The sequence below is a fragment of the Vipera ursinii genome (genome assembly GCF_947247035.1).
Source record: "Vipera ursinii genome assembly, chromosome: 7".
Classification (NCBI taxonomy): Eukaryota; Metazoa; Chordata; class Lepidosauria; order Squamata; family Viperidae; genus Vipera; species Vipera ursinii.
In genome coordinates, this window is record NC_139521.1 from 76,420,292 (window position 1) to 76,435,222 (window position 14,931).

The 14,931-nt window shown below is 51.5% G+C and overlaps 2 protein-coding genes across 2 annotated transcripts in view; both read left to right on the plus strand.

Annotated features, from left to right (window-relative positions):
* Positions 1-1,296, plus strand: part of VAX2 (ventral anterior homeobox 2) — a gene marked incomplete at its 3' end in the record, with an annotated part of 32,445 nt that extends 31,149 nt beyond the window's left edge. Inside the window, exon 4 of the mRNA XM_083368046.1 lies at positions 1,248-1,296. Coding sequence (XP_083224172.1) covers positions 1,248-1,296 — 49 coding nt within the window. The remainder of the gene's footprint in view (positions 1-1,247) is intronic.
* Positions 1,297-5,737: 4,441 nt separating this feature from the next.
* ATP6V1B1 (ATPase H+ transporting V1 subunit B1) overlaps positions 5,738-14,931 on the plus strand; it is a 43,142-nt gene continuing 33,948 nt past the window's right edge. The window contains exon 1 of the mRNA XM_083367166.1: positions 5,738-5,850. Coding sequence (XP_083223292.1) covers positions 5,766-5,850 — 85 coding nt within the window. The 5' untranslated portion in view covers positions 5,738-5,765. The remainder of the gene's footprint in view (positions 5,851-14,931) is intronic.

Here is a 14,931-nt window from a genome sequence, read left to right on the forward strand (position 1 = left end):
GGTGGGTGTGCGTGGGAGTGGGCGCGCGACCCTTTCACGGAAATTAAACGACAGCTCCTGGCTAACCCGGCTCCCTGCTGTGACTGGGTGGGTAAGAGGGGTGGGGGGGGCTTTGGCACCAGCTGGGATGGAGCGGGTGGGGGGGGGGAGGTTTTTCCTTCCGTGGCCCTCTCCGAGCAAGAGGGACTTGGGGGGAGTGGGAGTGGGTGTGGGGGGGGGGGTTGGGCAGCCTCGACGGAGGGGTCCGGTAGAGGCCGGCTTTCCAAGAGGGAAGCCCCTTTGAAATGGGTGAGAAGAGGATGGGGGGCTCTGGCCCCAAAGGACAGACATTGCCTGCCCCCCCCCCCCATGGATGCTGTAGGGGCAGAACTGGAGATAACATTTCAGGGAGATGAGGCAGTTCTGCAATGTTCTTTATTATCTTAGCATCCCCTTCATCTCTTCCTTTCATAGTTCCTTCCTTCTGCCCTACCCTTTCTCCTTTTTCCCTCCCTCCCTCCCTCCTTCCTTCCTCCCTCCCTCTCTCATTTCCTTCCTCCCTCCCTCCCTCCCTCCTTCCTTTCTTCCTTCCTCCCTCTCATTTCCTTCCTTCCTCTCTCCTTCATTCCCTTCCTTCCTTCCTCCCTTTCTCCCTCCCTCCTTCCTTCCTTCCTCCCTCTCTCATTTCCTTCCTTCCTCCCTCCTTGATTCCCTTCCTTCCTTCCTTCCTCCCTCCCTCCTTCCTTCCTTCCTTCCTTCCTCCCTCTCTCATTTCCTTCCTTCCTCCCTCCTTCATTCCCTCCCTCCCTCCCTCCTTCCTCCCTCCCTCCCTCCCTCCCTCCCTCCCTCCTTCCTTCCTTCCTTCCTTCCTTCCTTCCTTCCTCTCTCATTTCTTTCCTTCCTCTCTCCTTCCTTCCTTCCTTCCTTCCTCCCTCGCCTCCCTCCCTCCCTCCCTCCTCCCTCCCTCATTCCCTCCCTGCCCTGCCCTTCCCTTCCCTCCTTGTCCCAAAGGTGCTTTTTTTTGAAAGGCAACTGGACTTCGTTGTTTTTTTCTTCTTTGCACTTTTTCCACTTTTTTTGTAACCGTGGTGACCAAAATTGGATGCAATATTCCAGGTGTGGCCTCACTAAGGCTTTATAAAGCGGTACTAACACTTTGTGTGATTTTGATTCTACGCCTCTGTTTATACAACCCAGGATTGTGTTCGCTTTTTTCGCTGCTGCCACACTTGCCTGGCTCCTTCCCTTCCCTCCCTCCCTCCCTCCAGAAGCCTGGCGGGAGTCCCATCGGAGTCCCAGAAACTGCTCTTGCTCTGACTACCCTGCCCGGAATTCTAGCTGATGTCCCCACCGGCAGGGGATGATGGGCTGCAAAGCCAGGGAAGAAACCAGCGTCTCATCGGAGCCACCTCATCCCAGAGGGATTCAGCGGGCGCAGCCAAGTGCCTGCCAGCCCCATGCTTGGAACTGTCAGCTCCCCAGTTACAGAAATAGAATGAATGAATGAATGAATGAATGAATGAATGAATGAATGAACGAACGAACTGGTGTTCCAACACAAGAGCATTGAGGGCCTCTTAACATTGATTAACTAGTCTTCCCAGTTGCAATGTATGGCTGTGAAAGTTGGACCATAAGAAAGGCCAAGTGCAAAGAATGGAGGCCTTTGAACTCTGGTGCTGGAGAAGACTCCTGCGAGTCCCTTGGACTGCAAGGCGATCCAACCGGTCGGTCCTAGAGGAGATCAACCCTGATTGCTCTTTAGAAGGCCAGATCCTGAAGCTAAAACTCAAATCCTTTGGCCACCTAATGAGAAGGAAGGACTCACTGGAGAAGAGCCCCATGCTGGGAAAGGTTGAGGGCAAGAGAAGAAGGGGACGACAGAGAATGAGGTGGTTGGATGGAGTCACTGAAGCAGGAGGCGTGATCCTAAATGGACTCCAGAAGATGGTAGAGGACAGGAAGGCCTGGAGGAACGTTGTCCATGGGGTCGCGATGGGTCGGACACAACTTCGCAGCTAACGACAATAACATTGATGGGGGGCAGGGTTAGGGTCCTGGGCTGTCTTGAGAGCAGATGCTGACTTCAAATTTTAGCATTATGTGTTCATCACAGGGGGATGACCTATCACACACACACACACAGACACCCCCCCCCCACACCCACTCCAAACATCTCCCACAACTGCTTAACGTTTGGCGGCCCAGCTTCCTTCATGCTTTAGGGAGAAATCAGATGAAAATGGCTGCAAAGGAGACACAGACGTCCTTCTAAACCAGGGGTAGGCAACCTCGGCTCTTTTATGACTGGTGGACTTCAACTCCCAGAATTCCTGAGCCAGCCACGCTGAGGGGAAAGGGAGAGGTTTCCAAGCTGAGCCACGCTGGTTCAGGAATTCTGGGAGTTGAAGTCCACAAGTCATGAGGGGGCCAATGTGGCCTACCCGTGGCCTAGGCTGCTTTATGACTGGTGGACTTCAACTCCCAGAATTCCTGAGCCAGCCACGCTGAGGGGAAAGGGAGAGGTTTCCAAGCTGAGCCACGCTGGTTCAGGAATTCTGGGAGTTGAAGTCCACAAGTCATGAGGGGGCCAATGTGGCCTACCCGTGGCCTAGGCCGCTTTATGACTGGTGGACTTCAACTCCCAGAATTCCTGAGCCAGCCACGCTGAGGGGAAAGGGAGAGGTTTCCAAGCTGAGCCATGCTGGCTCAGGAATTCTGGGAGCTGAAGTCCACCAGTCATAAAAGAGCCAAGGTTGCCTACCCCTGGCCTAGGCCTAGGCCGCTTTATGACTGGTGGACTTCAACTCCCAGAATTCCTGAGCCAGCCACGCTGAGGGGAAAGGAGAGGCTTCCAAGCTGAGCCATGCTGGCTCAGGAATTCTGGGAGCTGAAGTCCACCGGTCATAAAAGAGCCAAGGTTGCCTACCCCTGGCCTAGGCCTAGGCCGCTTTATGACTGGTGGACTTCAACTCCCAGAATTCCTGAGCCAGCCACGCTGAGGGGAAAGGAGAGGCTTCCAAGCTGAGCCATGCTGGCTCAGGAATTCTGGGAGCTGAAGTCCACCGGTCATAAAAGAGCCAAGGTTGCCTACCCCTGGCCTAGGCCTAGGCCGCTTTATGACTGGTGGACTTCAACTCCCAGAATTCCTGAGCCAGCCACGCTGAGGGGAAAGGGAGAGGTTTCCAAGCTGAGCCGTGCTGGCTCAGGAATTATGGGAGTTGAAGTCCACCAGTCATAAAAGAGCCAAGTTTGCCTACCCCTGTTCGAAACGAAGCAAAGAAAGGCCCAAACTCATTTAATTACTTTTGCTGCTTTTTTTAAAAAAAAATCAGTGGCAAGGGAGGGGAAAAAACCCACACAAAAATAATTGTGATCGTGACACAGACGTTGTCCAAAAGAAGGAAAAAAAACAACACACAAAGGGCGTTCAACAAAAAAAGTGCAAAAATGGGACAACAAAATGAATCATACTGAGATACGTCATTATGGCAATAAACAGGTACAATTCTATAGATGCTTCTTTAGTGCAAATATTGTTCAAGGTGAATATACAGATAGTCCTCGACTTACAGCGGTTCGCTTAGTGACCGTTCAGAGTTACAACAACGCTGGAAAAAGAGGCTTATGACCATTTTCCACCTTTACGACATTTGCAGCATTTCCTGCCCCCCCCCATGGTCATGTGATCAAAATTCGGACACTTGGCCACTGACTCCTATTTATGATGGTTGCAGCGTCACGTGATCCCTTTTGTGACCTCAGTGGGGAAGCCAGGTTCACTTAACAATTGCGTTACTGACTTAAAACAACTGCTGCGATCTGCTTAGCGACCGTGGCAAGGCAGGTCGTAAAACGGGGTGAAACTCACAACCGTCTTCATCGACAGAAATCTGGGGTCGTAAGTTGAGGACTGCCTACACGCAATCCACTCATGGTGGGCAAGCTCAATCAGCTTTTCAATCCCCCCCCCCGAGTGAAACGTTTATTTATTTATTTTTTATTTATTACATTTATTTTTTTCCAGTGCTGCAAGCTTCGATGTGTGTCCAGACGTTAGGTGTGCGTTCAAGACCACGTTGTGAATTTAGCTTTGGTTGCACAATTCCCATTGACACAATCCACTACTCTCTCCCCAAATTTGCTAAGTGGAGAGACACTGTCAAAGGACGTGTTTGAAAAGAGCGTTGTCCTTATTCCCTCTCGCTAACAAAAAGTCCCAAGCTTTGGAAAAAGGCAGAAGGCAGCCCTGTTAATTTATTACTGTTTTCTCTCTCTCTCCCTCACAAGCAGAAAAATTATCTGCAAAACCCCGGCCCCCCACCCTCCATACAACAATTAAAAACTTCTGCTTTAGCCCCGTTGCCATCCAGAGCAGTTTCTAAAACCGGGGCAACTTTCAGATGGGTGGACTTCAACTCCCAGAATTCCCCACAGTCGTGGGATTGAAGGGAACAAAAGTATCACACACACACACACACCCAAGCTTGGTTTTAAGGTCCTTTAGAAAGAGTCTCCTTGGCCAAGGATTTGTGCCACTTTCAGATGGGTGGACTTCAACTCCCAGAATTCCCCACAGTCGTGGGATTGAAGGGAACAAAAGTATCACACACACACACACACACACACACACACCCAAGCTTGGTTTTAAGGTCCTTTAGAAAGAGTCTCCTTGGCCGAGGATTTGTGCCGCTTTCAGATGGGTGGACTTCAACTCCCAGAATTCCCCACAGTCGTGGGATTGAAGGGAACAAAAGTATCACACACACACACACACACACACACAAGCTTGGTTTTAAGGTCCTTTACAAAGAGTCTCCTTGGCCAAGGATTTGTGCCACTTTCAGATGGGTGGACTTCAACTCCCAGAATTCCCCACAGTCGTGGGATTGAAGGGAACAAAAGTATCACACACACACACACACACACACACACACACACACACACACACAAAAGCTTGGTTTTAAGGTCCTTTACAAAGAGTCTTCTTGGCCAAGGATTTGTGCCACTTTCAGATGGGTGGACTTCAACTCCCAGAATTCCCCACAGTCGTGGGATTGAAGGGAACAAAAGTATCACACACACACACACACACACACACGCTTGGTTTTAAGGTCCTTTAGAAAGAGTCTCCTTGGCCGAGGATTTGTGCCGCTTTCAGATGGGTGGACTTCAACTCCCAGAATTCCCCACAGTCGTGGGATTGAAGGGAACAAAAGTATCACACACACACACACCCAAGCTTGTTTTAAGGTCCTTTACAAAGAGTCTCCTTGGCCAAGGATTTGTGCCACTTTCAGATGGGTGGACTTCAACTCCCAGAATTCACCTGAAAGCAGCCAACTTTGAAAAAGTTAGCAGGACTTAATCGGAGAAGGCGATCGCCTCCGATGGCTTTGACGTCTTCCTCAAAGTGTCTCCTCCGTCAAGGCTTTTTTGCCAAAAGCCACAAAAGGAACCACAGTTTTCGAAACGCAGTTTGCACAGCAGGGAAACCCGGGCATCCATCGTCCTGCGTTGCTAAGAAACGGCAGCCTTCTTGGCTGGGACAAACCTGCGCCGCACAAGCTCAGGCTGGAACGTTCTAACCGGCCGCCCAGCCCTGCGGCCGCCTCCAAGTTTACAGCAAACAGATCTGGCTGTGTGTACAACACAACACACCCAGGGCAGGGCTGAGCTGTCCTGCCGGCCTCTGGATCTGGTATAAATACGGCCAACTGCTGGACGCTGGCTCGCTTTCCTGCAAACCAGCGTGTGTGTGTGTGTGTGTGTGTTTTTTTAAGGACATGGCTACCAAGGTGGAGGTCAGTCTTGGGGTCAAGGAACATTTCCAAGCTGTGAGCCGCAACTACGTCACCCACCCGAGGCTGAGTGAGTATATTTTTGGGGTGTGTGTGGTGATGGTTGAGGGAACCAAGGGGTGAAGTCTCTCCCTTCTAGTTGTGAGCAACGTGCGGCTTTGTTTGCTCGAGGGGGAGAAAAGAGCCGGGTTCAAATCTGCCTGGCCCGCGTGCACGGGCAGAGGTCCCAGCTGCCATGCTAAAATCCTGGCTTTTTTGCAAGGCTCTTTAGGGCCTTTTTGTTTCTCCCATGCATTTCCTGGCAGCTGGGGCTCTCCCAGAGTGGGTGAAAGGCGGGTTTTGCGGACGTTGTTGGATTATGGGTCTCATTATCCCCGGTCAGTGAGAAGCATGGGCACTGGAGTCTGTCTATTTCCCCCCCCCCCCAAAAAAAAAAGAACAGAGTTGGAAGAATAACAGAGTCGGGGGGTCTTCTGGTGCAAGCACAGGCAGGAGACCTCGACCACTTCAGATAAAGGAATTTGGGGCTTAATTGCGGCCGCGAGTCGGGGACTCTGAACAGGATTCGCACCTCGCACCACGTCTGCCGGGATTCGGTGACCCGCGTTAAACTGAGGTCACCTGCCATGCTAGACATTGGTATCTGAATGCAGGCAATCCTCGGCTATACGACCACAAGGGAACCCCCAAATTTCTGTCGCTAAGCGAGGCGTTTCTCAAAACGGGTTTGGCCCCATCTCACGACCTTTCTTGTCGGCGTCGTTAAGCAAACTGCTGCACTTCTCACATTAGTCACATGGTCCTTAAGTGAATCCGGCTTGCCTATTGGCTTCGCTCGCCAGAAGGTCGCAAAAGGGGATCACGTGACGCCACACACACACACACACACACACACACCGGGATGCTGCGACCGTCATAAATCTGAGGCCATCTCCAAGCCCCCGAATTAGGATCGCCTAACCACGGGAATGCTACAACTGTGGGGAAAAAGTCGCCAGTCCCTTTCTTCGGGGCCGTTGTAACTTTGAACCGTCACTAAGTGAAGCGTGCTAAGTTGAGGACCAGCTGTGCAGATACTTCTAACATTGGTATCTTCCTGTGTGTCTAATTTAAGGGGAACGTTCATAGGCCTTGAAAGGGCGCGGATGACACGCCACACACACGCTAAATAGAAACATAAACCAGCTCCTGGTTTCCTGAAGCGTTCTTGCCCCGGGGTCACTTGTGGTCATCCAGAAGCTCCCTGTGACCTTGAGCGGGTCCTGCAGGAAGGAAGGAGCAGCTCAAGCAAGAACCAGCCAGCCTGATGGACGGCGGAGACTTGCTAGGTTTTGTTATTAACTGACACAACATCAAAGGGGGGGGGAGGAGAGGGGGGGTTCCTGGGAGGAAGGAAGTTACAAGGCTGTTTTGTTCACCTTTCGCCTTTGCTCAAAGCATGGAAAAGCAGGCTGGCTGGGGCACTCTGGGAGTTGAAGTCCATCCCTCTTTAAAAAAATGCTTCCTGGGGAATCCTGGGAGCTGAAGTCCACCCGCTTTAAAGCATGCTGGATGGGGGATTCTGGGAGTTGAAGTGCATCACTGTTAAAACATGCTGGATGGGGGATTCTGGGAGTTGAAGTCCACAACTCTTAAAGCATGCTTGCTGGGGGATTCTGGGAGTTGAAGTCCACAACTCTTAAAGCATGCTGGCTGGGGGATTCTGGGAGTTGAAGTCCATCCCTCTTAAAAAGTGCTTCCTGGGAGTTGGCGCCCATCCCTCTTAAAGAGTGCTGGTTGGGGGATTCTGGGAGCTGAATTCCACAACTCTTAAAGAGTGCTGGTTGAGGGGGATTCTGGGAGTTGAAGTCCTTCTCCCTTAAGCTTGCCAAGTTGGAAAAACACCGCATTCAACCCTGCAAGTGGATTAGGCAGGCAAGCCTTTGTGGGTTGTTTTTTTTTGCAAAGCCTTCCCTGTCCGGTTCATCCCTTGGTACCACAACCCCCCCCGCTGCCCCCCCCAGTCACATGACCATGCAGGTGTGTATGGGAACCCTCGGCCCCTGGCCCTAATTAGTGGCGTAGTGCAGCCACCCGCTGTGCTTTTCACCAGCCCAGCTTGCTTGGCCGGCAATGTGTTTGACAAGTGACACATCGCACAATGGGCAGGTTGCCTGGGCCGGGGTGGGGGGGGCCTGGAGGGGGGGCCTGGAGGGGCTGGAAAGTGGGCCGGTAGGGACCATCGGAAAAGTCTGTGGCTCTATAGGGGAGCAGAGATGCGGATTTCCTAGGGATTCCTGCAGAGCGCAAACCTGGATAACGGTTAAGCCTGGATGGCGGCTATCGTGGTCAATGGGGAATGACGATCTCTGTAAGGCTGTCCATTAGCGACCGTCGCAAGAGTTGCAAGACCACTGAAAAAAAGGGACTTACGACTGCGTTCCACACTCACGACCGTGGCAGCATTCCCGCCACGGTCGCGTGATCGAAATTCAGCTGCTTGGCCACCGACTCCTATTTACGACGGTCCGCAGTGTCCCCGGTGTGTGTGTGTCACGTGATCCCCTCTTTTGCAACCTTCTGACAAGTAAAGTCAACGGGGGAAGCCAGATCCACTTAACGACCACGTTAGGAACTTTGCACCTAGCAGTGATTCGCTTAACAACTGTGGCCAGGAAGGTCGTAAAACGGGGCAAAATTCACTAGCGACTCTCTCGCTAGCAATGGAAATTTTGGGTAGTCGTAAGTCGAGGACTACCGGTGTAAGGCCCTGCCTTGTACGGAGGGGGGGGGTGGACTAGAAGACCTCCAAGGTCCCCGTTTGCAATATTTGGGAAGAGAAAGCCAAGGTCTAAGAAAGGAGGAAAGGAACACAGCTGGAACGGAGCATCGGCCCTTTCCGCTGCTTCTCCGTGTTTTGGGTCAATTCCTGGACCTTCTCAGCCAAACTGGTCAATTAACCTGAAGATAAATTGAGTTAAACCTTCTTACATATATTATCGCCATCGTCCGCCTGTCCCCTGGGAATTCTGGGAACTGAAAGCCACCTGTCTTAAATTTGCCCAGCTTTAGGGTATCTATACGGGCTGGAAAATAAATGGAGATGCCTTTGTGCCCTCTCTGGAAGGGCTGGACTACAGCTCCCATGGCCCCCCGGCCCCCTTGAACTGACCTGTGTGGGGATCATTGCATAGGGGCTCCTGGGGGGGGGCTATCCCTGTCCGTAATGATTACATTGACAATTCCAGCTGCCTGCAGTTAGTGCAGGTTCGAGTCCCACCAGGCTCCAGGTTGGCTCAGCCTTCCATCCTTCCCAGGTAGGTAAAATGAGGACCCAGATTGTTGGGGGCAATTAAGCTGACTTTGTAATAATGCCGCTTGGGGGGGCAGCGAAAGCCCTAATAAGCAGGCATATACATAGAATGAAGGCTACTGCTAAGCTTGTAAGCTGCCCTGAGTCTTCGGAGAAGGGCGGGATATAAATGGAATAAAAATAAAATAAAATAGCCGGAGGATTTGGAAAGAATTCAGAATTCAGCCGGGCTGGCGAGGTGCCGTAACTAACCTGGGTGGCTTAGCCGCTGGATCTTGAAATGAGCGAGAAGCGACACCAGTCAGAAATGTTTACAATGAACTACAATGAGGAGAGATTGGGAAAGAAAAAAAGTATATTTTTTCCTTCTGGCTGAATGGTAGATCACCCTGCGTTCCTTTTACGCCAGTGTAGGAGGCCGAGGAGAAGTGGTTGAGGCTGGAGACGCCTCGGTGGGTCCAAGAGGAGGAGGCTTGGGTTTAAAATCCAGGCGAGGAATCTGCCAGCCACAGTCTTTCCAAGAGCCCTGAGGACGGCAGGTGTGCACATTCCCACCCCCTGGAGGTTTTCTGAAAGGGGGGGAGAGAGAGAGAGAGAGAGAGAGAGAGAGAGAGAGAGAGAGAGAGAGAGAGAGAGAGAGAAAGAAAGAAAGAAAGAAAGAAAGAAAGAAGGAAAGAAAGAGTGTGTAAAGAAAAGAAAGAAAGAAAGAAAGAAAGAAAGAAAGAAAGAAAGAAAGAAAGAAAGAAAAAAGAAAGAAAAGAAAGAAAGAAGGAAGAAGGAAGGAAGGAAGGAAGGAAGGAAGGAAGGAAGGAAAGAAAGAAAGAAAGAAAGAAAGAAAGAAAGAAAGAAAGAAAGAAAGAAGAAAAAGAGAGGGGAAGAAGAGGGAAAGAAAAAGAGAAAAGAAAGAGAGAGAGAGAGAATGAGTGGGAAAGAGAGAAAGAGAAAAAAGGTATAAAAGGGAAAGAGAGAGAGAGAGAAAGGCAGAAAGAGGAAAAAAGGTATAAAAAGAGAGGGAGAGAGACACACACGAGAGAAAGACAAAAAGAGAGGAAAAAAGGTATAAAAAGAGAAAGAAAGAAAGAGGGGGGGGAGGGAAAGGGGGGGGGTATTCCAGCCTAATTAAGGGGCTGCTGCGAAGACCCCCAGACGGGACTTTGCAGAGGAGCCCTTAAAGGGCTGCCTGGGAAGGAAGCGGGACCCCCACCCAACAGATGCCGAGGCCGGGAAGGGAGGGGGCTGGCGGAGGGGAAGCAATTAGCGAGTTGGGGGTCCTCAAGCTGGTTGTCCTCTTTGTCAGCTGGGTCAATTTCCTCTGCTCCTGGCCCCCCCTCCCTCTCCCCCCACCCCACAGGAGCACGCAATTGTCAGGGTTAGTTCTGGCTGCGGATGGCAGGAGCCCAGAATGTGAGGGAGGGGGAGGACGAGTGGGGGGGCAGGTTCAAAGACCCTCTCTTTCTCTCTCTCTCTCTCTCTCTCTCTCTCTCACACACACACACACACACAGAATTCCCCCCTCCTCTGTGCCCCAAAGCCTGTCCTCAGCTCTTCCTCCGGTCCCTCCGCCTGGCCCGGGACCCCTCCCCGACCACACATTTAGCCCTAGGAGGAGGCCTTTTCTTCGGGGGTGGGGGGTCCTTTCAGGATCTGGATGGCTGCTCTCTGGGGGTCCGTTGGCCTCTCTGGACCTCTGCCAGCTCAGGGAGGAGGATGGATGATGGTTGATGAAGATGATGGCTGAAGGTGGATGATAAAGATCATGGCGATAATGATGAATGAGGAGGAGGAGGATGGATGAAGATGGCAATGAGGAGGAGGAAGATGCTGGATGAAGAGGAGGGATGATGGTTGATGAAGGCGATGGATGAAGTTGACAACGATGATGAGGAAGAGGAGGGATGATGGTGATGAAGATGATGGCTGAAGCTGGATGATAAAGATCATGCCGATAATGATGGATGAGGAGGAGGAGGATGGATGATGAAGATGGGCAATGAGGAGGAGGATGCTGGATGAAGATGAGGGATGATGGTTGATGAAGATGATGGCTGAAGGTGGATGATAAAGATCATGCCGATAATGATGGATGAGGAGGAGGAGGATGGATGATGAAGATGGGCAATGAGGAGGAGGATGCTGGATGAAGATGAGGGATGATGGTTGATGAAGGTGATGGACGAAGTTGACAACGATGAGGAGGAGGAGGAGGAGGGATGATAGTTGATGAAGATGATGGCTGAAGATGGATGATGAAGATGGGTCATGATGATGATGGATGATGATGATGAGGGTGATGATGATGAGGGGTGATGGGTGATGAAGATGAGGGATGAAGATGACCACAAATGTGATGATGATGATGAGGGAAGATGGGTTAGGATGATGATGGTGACGATGGTGACTTGCTTGAGCCATGCAGGGACCCAGACAGTGACAACGGAGAGGAGGACAAGGTGGGGGGCTGAGGAGGAAGGGCCCCTCCACTTGGGACCCTCCTCCTCTTCTCTGTAGGAATTCCAAGGTCAGCATTTGAAATCTAGAGTGGCTGGGTTGGGGTGTCCTGAAGACCACCTGCAGGACAGGTGTTCCACTTTTGCTGAATTTCAGGCAACATCTGCAAGTCCCTTAAAGACCCCCAAAGTAGCAACTACCCAAAACCTAAACAAATGTGGGGAGGGGGCTCTCTCCAAAGGAGGCAGAGATGTTGATGGCCCCTGTCTCCCCCGGAGAAGAAGTCTCCCCGATACCCTCAGCAAAGGAGGGGCTTCACTCTCAACATGCGTTGCTCTCAGATGAGGGTCCCAGTCTGGTTGGAAGCCCCCAGTTGGGGAAGCCTGAGGCCGGACTGGGCGGAGGAATCCAGCTCTTCATCTTGGGAGGTGGAAGAAACACCGGGACAGTTTATTCTGCACCTGTTGGGCTTCCTCAGGGGGATCCCAAATCAGCTGCCGTGCCCAAGGTCAGGAGAGTGGAGCCACATTGATGCCAAATTCTCCCTTCTTTTGATCGATGTTATGTCATTCTACCATTTATCTATCTATCCATCCATCCATCTATAGCTTGTGTCTGTCTATCTGTCTGTCTGTCCTATCTGTCTGTCTGTCTGTCTGTCTGTCTATCTATCTATCTATCTATCTATCTATCTATCTATCTCTATCTATCTATCTATCTATCTATCTATCATCTATCTATCTATCTATCGACATATATAATATCTATCTCTCTATCCATCTCTCTCATATATATATATATATATATATATATATATATATATATATAACTCAGGCCATCCACAGGTGGTAGTCGCAACTGCGACAATCAAATTTACAATCAAATGGCCTTCAAGATAGGCTGAAACAGGAAATAAAGATTTGTCCCATGTTTGGGGCCCAGCAAGGTAATCTAAATAGTTAACAAGTATTTGACACATATCTCCCTTGCTTCTAAAGCTAACAAAGCGAGAGAGATCCTGTGGCTCAAGAGGTAAAAACAACTGCCTAATGTGCAACCAGCCCAGGTTCGAATCTCAGAAGGGTATGGCTGACTGATGAAACTAATAAGTTTGAAATGCATATCAGTCTCCCTTAATTCTTTGTTAGTAATTTTACACAAAATATATGAACTGTCCGGTGTGACTACAGCCTGTTTGATGGCCTTTGAGATAAGGCTGAAAACAGGAAATAAAGATTTGCCCATGTTTGGGGCCTAGGATTTGCCCCATGTTTGGGGCCTAGCAAGGTAATCTAAGAGTTAACATATCACACACACACACACACACACACACACACACACACGGGACGTAGTGGCTCAGTGGGTTAGGACGCTGAGCTTGTCGATAAGAAGGTCGAGTGCCTGTTACTCATCCCAGCTTCTGCCAACCTAGCAGTTCGAAAGCACGAAAAAAACGCAAGTAGGAAAATATGGACCACTACAGTGGGAAGGTAACAGCGTTCCGTGCGCCTTTGGCGTCTAGTCATGCCGGCCACATGACCACGGAAACGTCCTTGGACAAGCGCTGGCTCTTCGGCTTTGAAATGGAGATGAACACCGGCCCCTAGAGTCGGAAACGACTAGCACGCATGTGCGGGAGAACCTTTACCTTTACCTTAAAATCTCTCTCTCTCTCTCTCTCTCTCTCTCTCTCTCTCTCTCTCTCTCTCTCTCTCTCTCTCTCTCTCTCTCTCCATCCATCCTCTGTCTGTCCTCTGTCTGTCTGTCTGAGCAACGGGCAGGAAAGGTTTCCTGTATTTTTCACTGGGCTGCTAAATGCTGGCATGGGAAAAGCCGGAGAACGGGAAGCGACCAGCCCCTGGCAGAGGCCGGAGGACTGAGCAGCTGTGCCAACCCAGAGGGAAGAGAAGGAAAGAGCAGGAATTTCCTAGCCACTCCGCAAAACTAACCAGGAAGAGAGGAAGGAAGGAAGGAAGGAAGGAAGGAAGGAAGGAAGGAAGGAAGGAAGGAAGGAAGGAAGGAAGGAAGGAAGGAAGGAAGGAAGAAGGATCTTCCAGGTGACAGCATATCTCTGAACTTGCACGTCTGGATCTGGCTGGCCGCTGATTCCTAGGACTTTGCACCCCTTTTCCTAATCTCAAGGTTTGGGGGTTCGTCTCCCTGAGTCGTTGGGGACGGGGGCGGGGCCCTCTCGCGACCTTCTACCACGGCTGTGCTTCCCATTCACTGGGGGTCCAGCAAACCCCAGCGAGCAGCACATTTCGCAACGTGCGAAGCTGACCTTTCCCCCAGTCGCTGGGCTGTCGAGGCAAATGATGTCTCCCAAATTCCCGGGGCAGCTGTGTGCCCATCTGGCTGTCGGGGGAGAGGAGTGCTAATCCCGCCTCAATTATACGCAAGTCGACCACGTTTGGCCAAGGCAGGAAGCAAGCAAGCAAGCCCTGGCCGGGGACGAAAGCCCTGGTTGACCAGCCGGGTAAACCTGGCGGAGAAGCCCAAGCTTGGCAGACCTCCGGTGGCTTCCCCAAAGAGGAGGCTGCGGTGTTTTGAACGTGGCTGCCTTCTGTTTTGCAAAAGGGAAACCGAGGCAAGCAGCTCTTCCAGGCGCTGCTGTTCAGGACAGCCGAGGAGGCCTGCTCTTCCTGCCCTCTGCCCTCTGCGGAGGCCCCACAGCACAGATGTGTCTGCTGAGCAGGCCGGGCTAACTGGAGCCCACTGGGAGGGTCACAACCTTTACAGAAATGGTGGCTTGCGTGTCAGACCTCATGGAGTTGACGGGAAGCCGGCGGGAGGGGGAGGGGGGGGGCCTGGAAGGGAGGCCTCCATGGGAAGCCGGTGAGGGCTACCTCGGGAGCTCTCTCGCTGACCTTCGCCGAACAAAAAACGGAATGTCTGCGGAGCTTCTCCATCCTCTCCAGATCACGGTTGGCCCAAACGTGCTTTTTCGGGAGGCGACCGGACTGCCTTTGTTTCCCTTGGAAGGCGTCTCGCCTCTCATCCAGGAAGCCTCTTCAGCTCTGACTGGATGGCGGGGAAGGAAGGAAGGAAGGAAGGAAGGAAGGAAGGAAAGAAGGAAGGAAGGAAGGAAGGAAGGAAGGAAGGAAAGGGAAGGAAGGAAGGAAGGAAGGAAGGAAGGAAGGAAGGAAGGAAAGAAGGAAGGAAGGAAGGAGGGAAGGAAGAAAGGAGGGAAGGAAGGAAAGAAGGAAGGAAGGAAGGAAGGAAGGAAGGAAAGAAGGAAGGAAGGAAGGAAGGAAGGAAAGAAGGAAGGAAGGAAGGAAGGAAGGAAGGAAGGAAGGAAGGAAGGAAAGAAGGAAGGAAGGAAGGAAGGAAGGAAGGAAGGAAGGAAGGAAGGAAGGAAGGAAAGAAGGAAGGAAGGAAGGAAGGAAGAAGGAAGGAAGGAAGGAAGGAAAG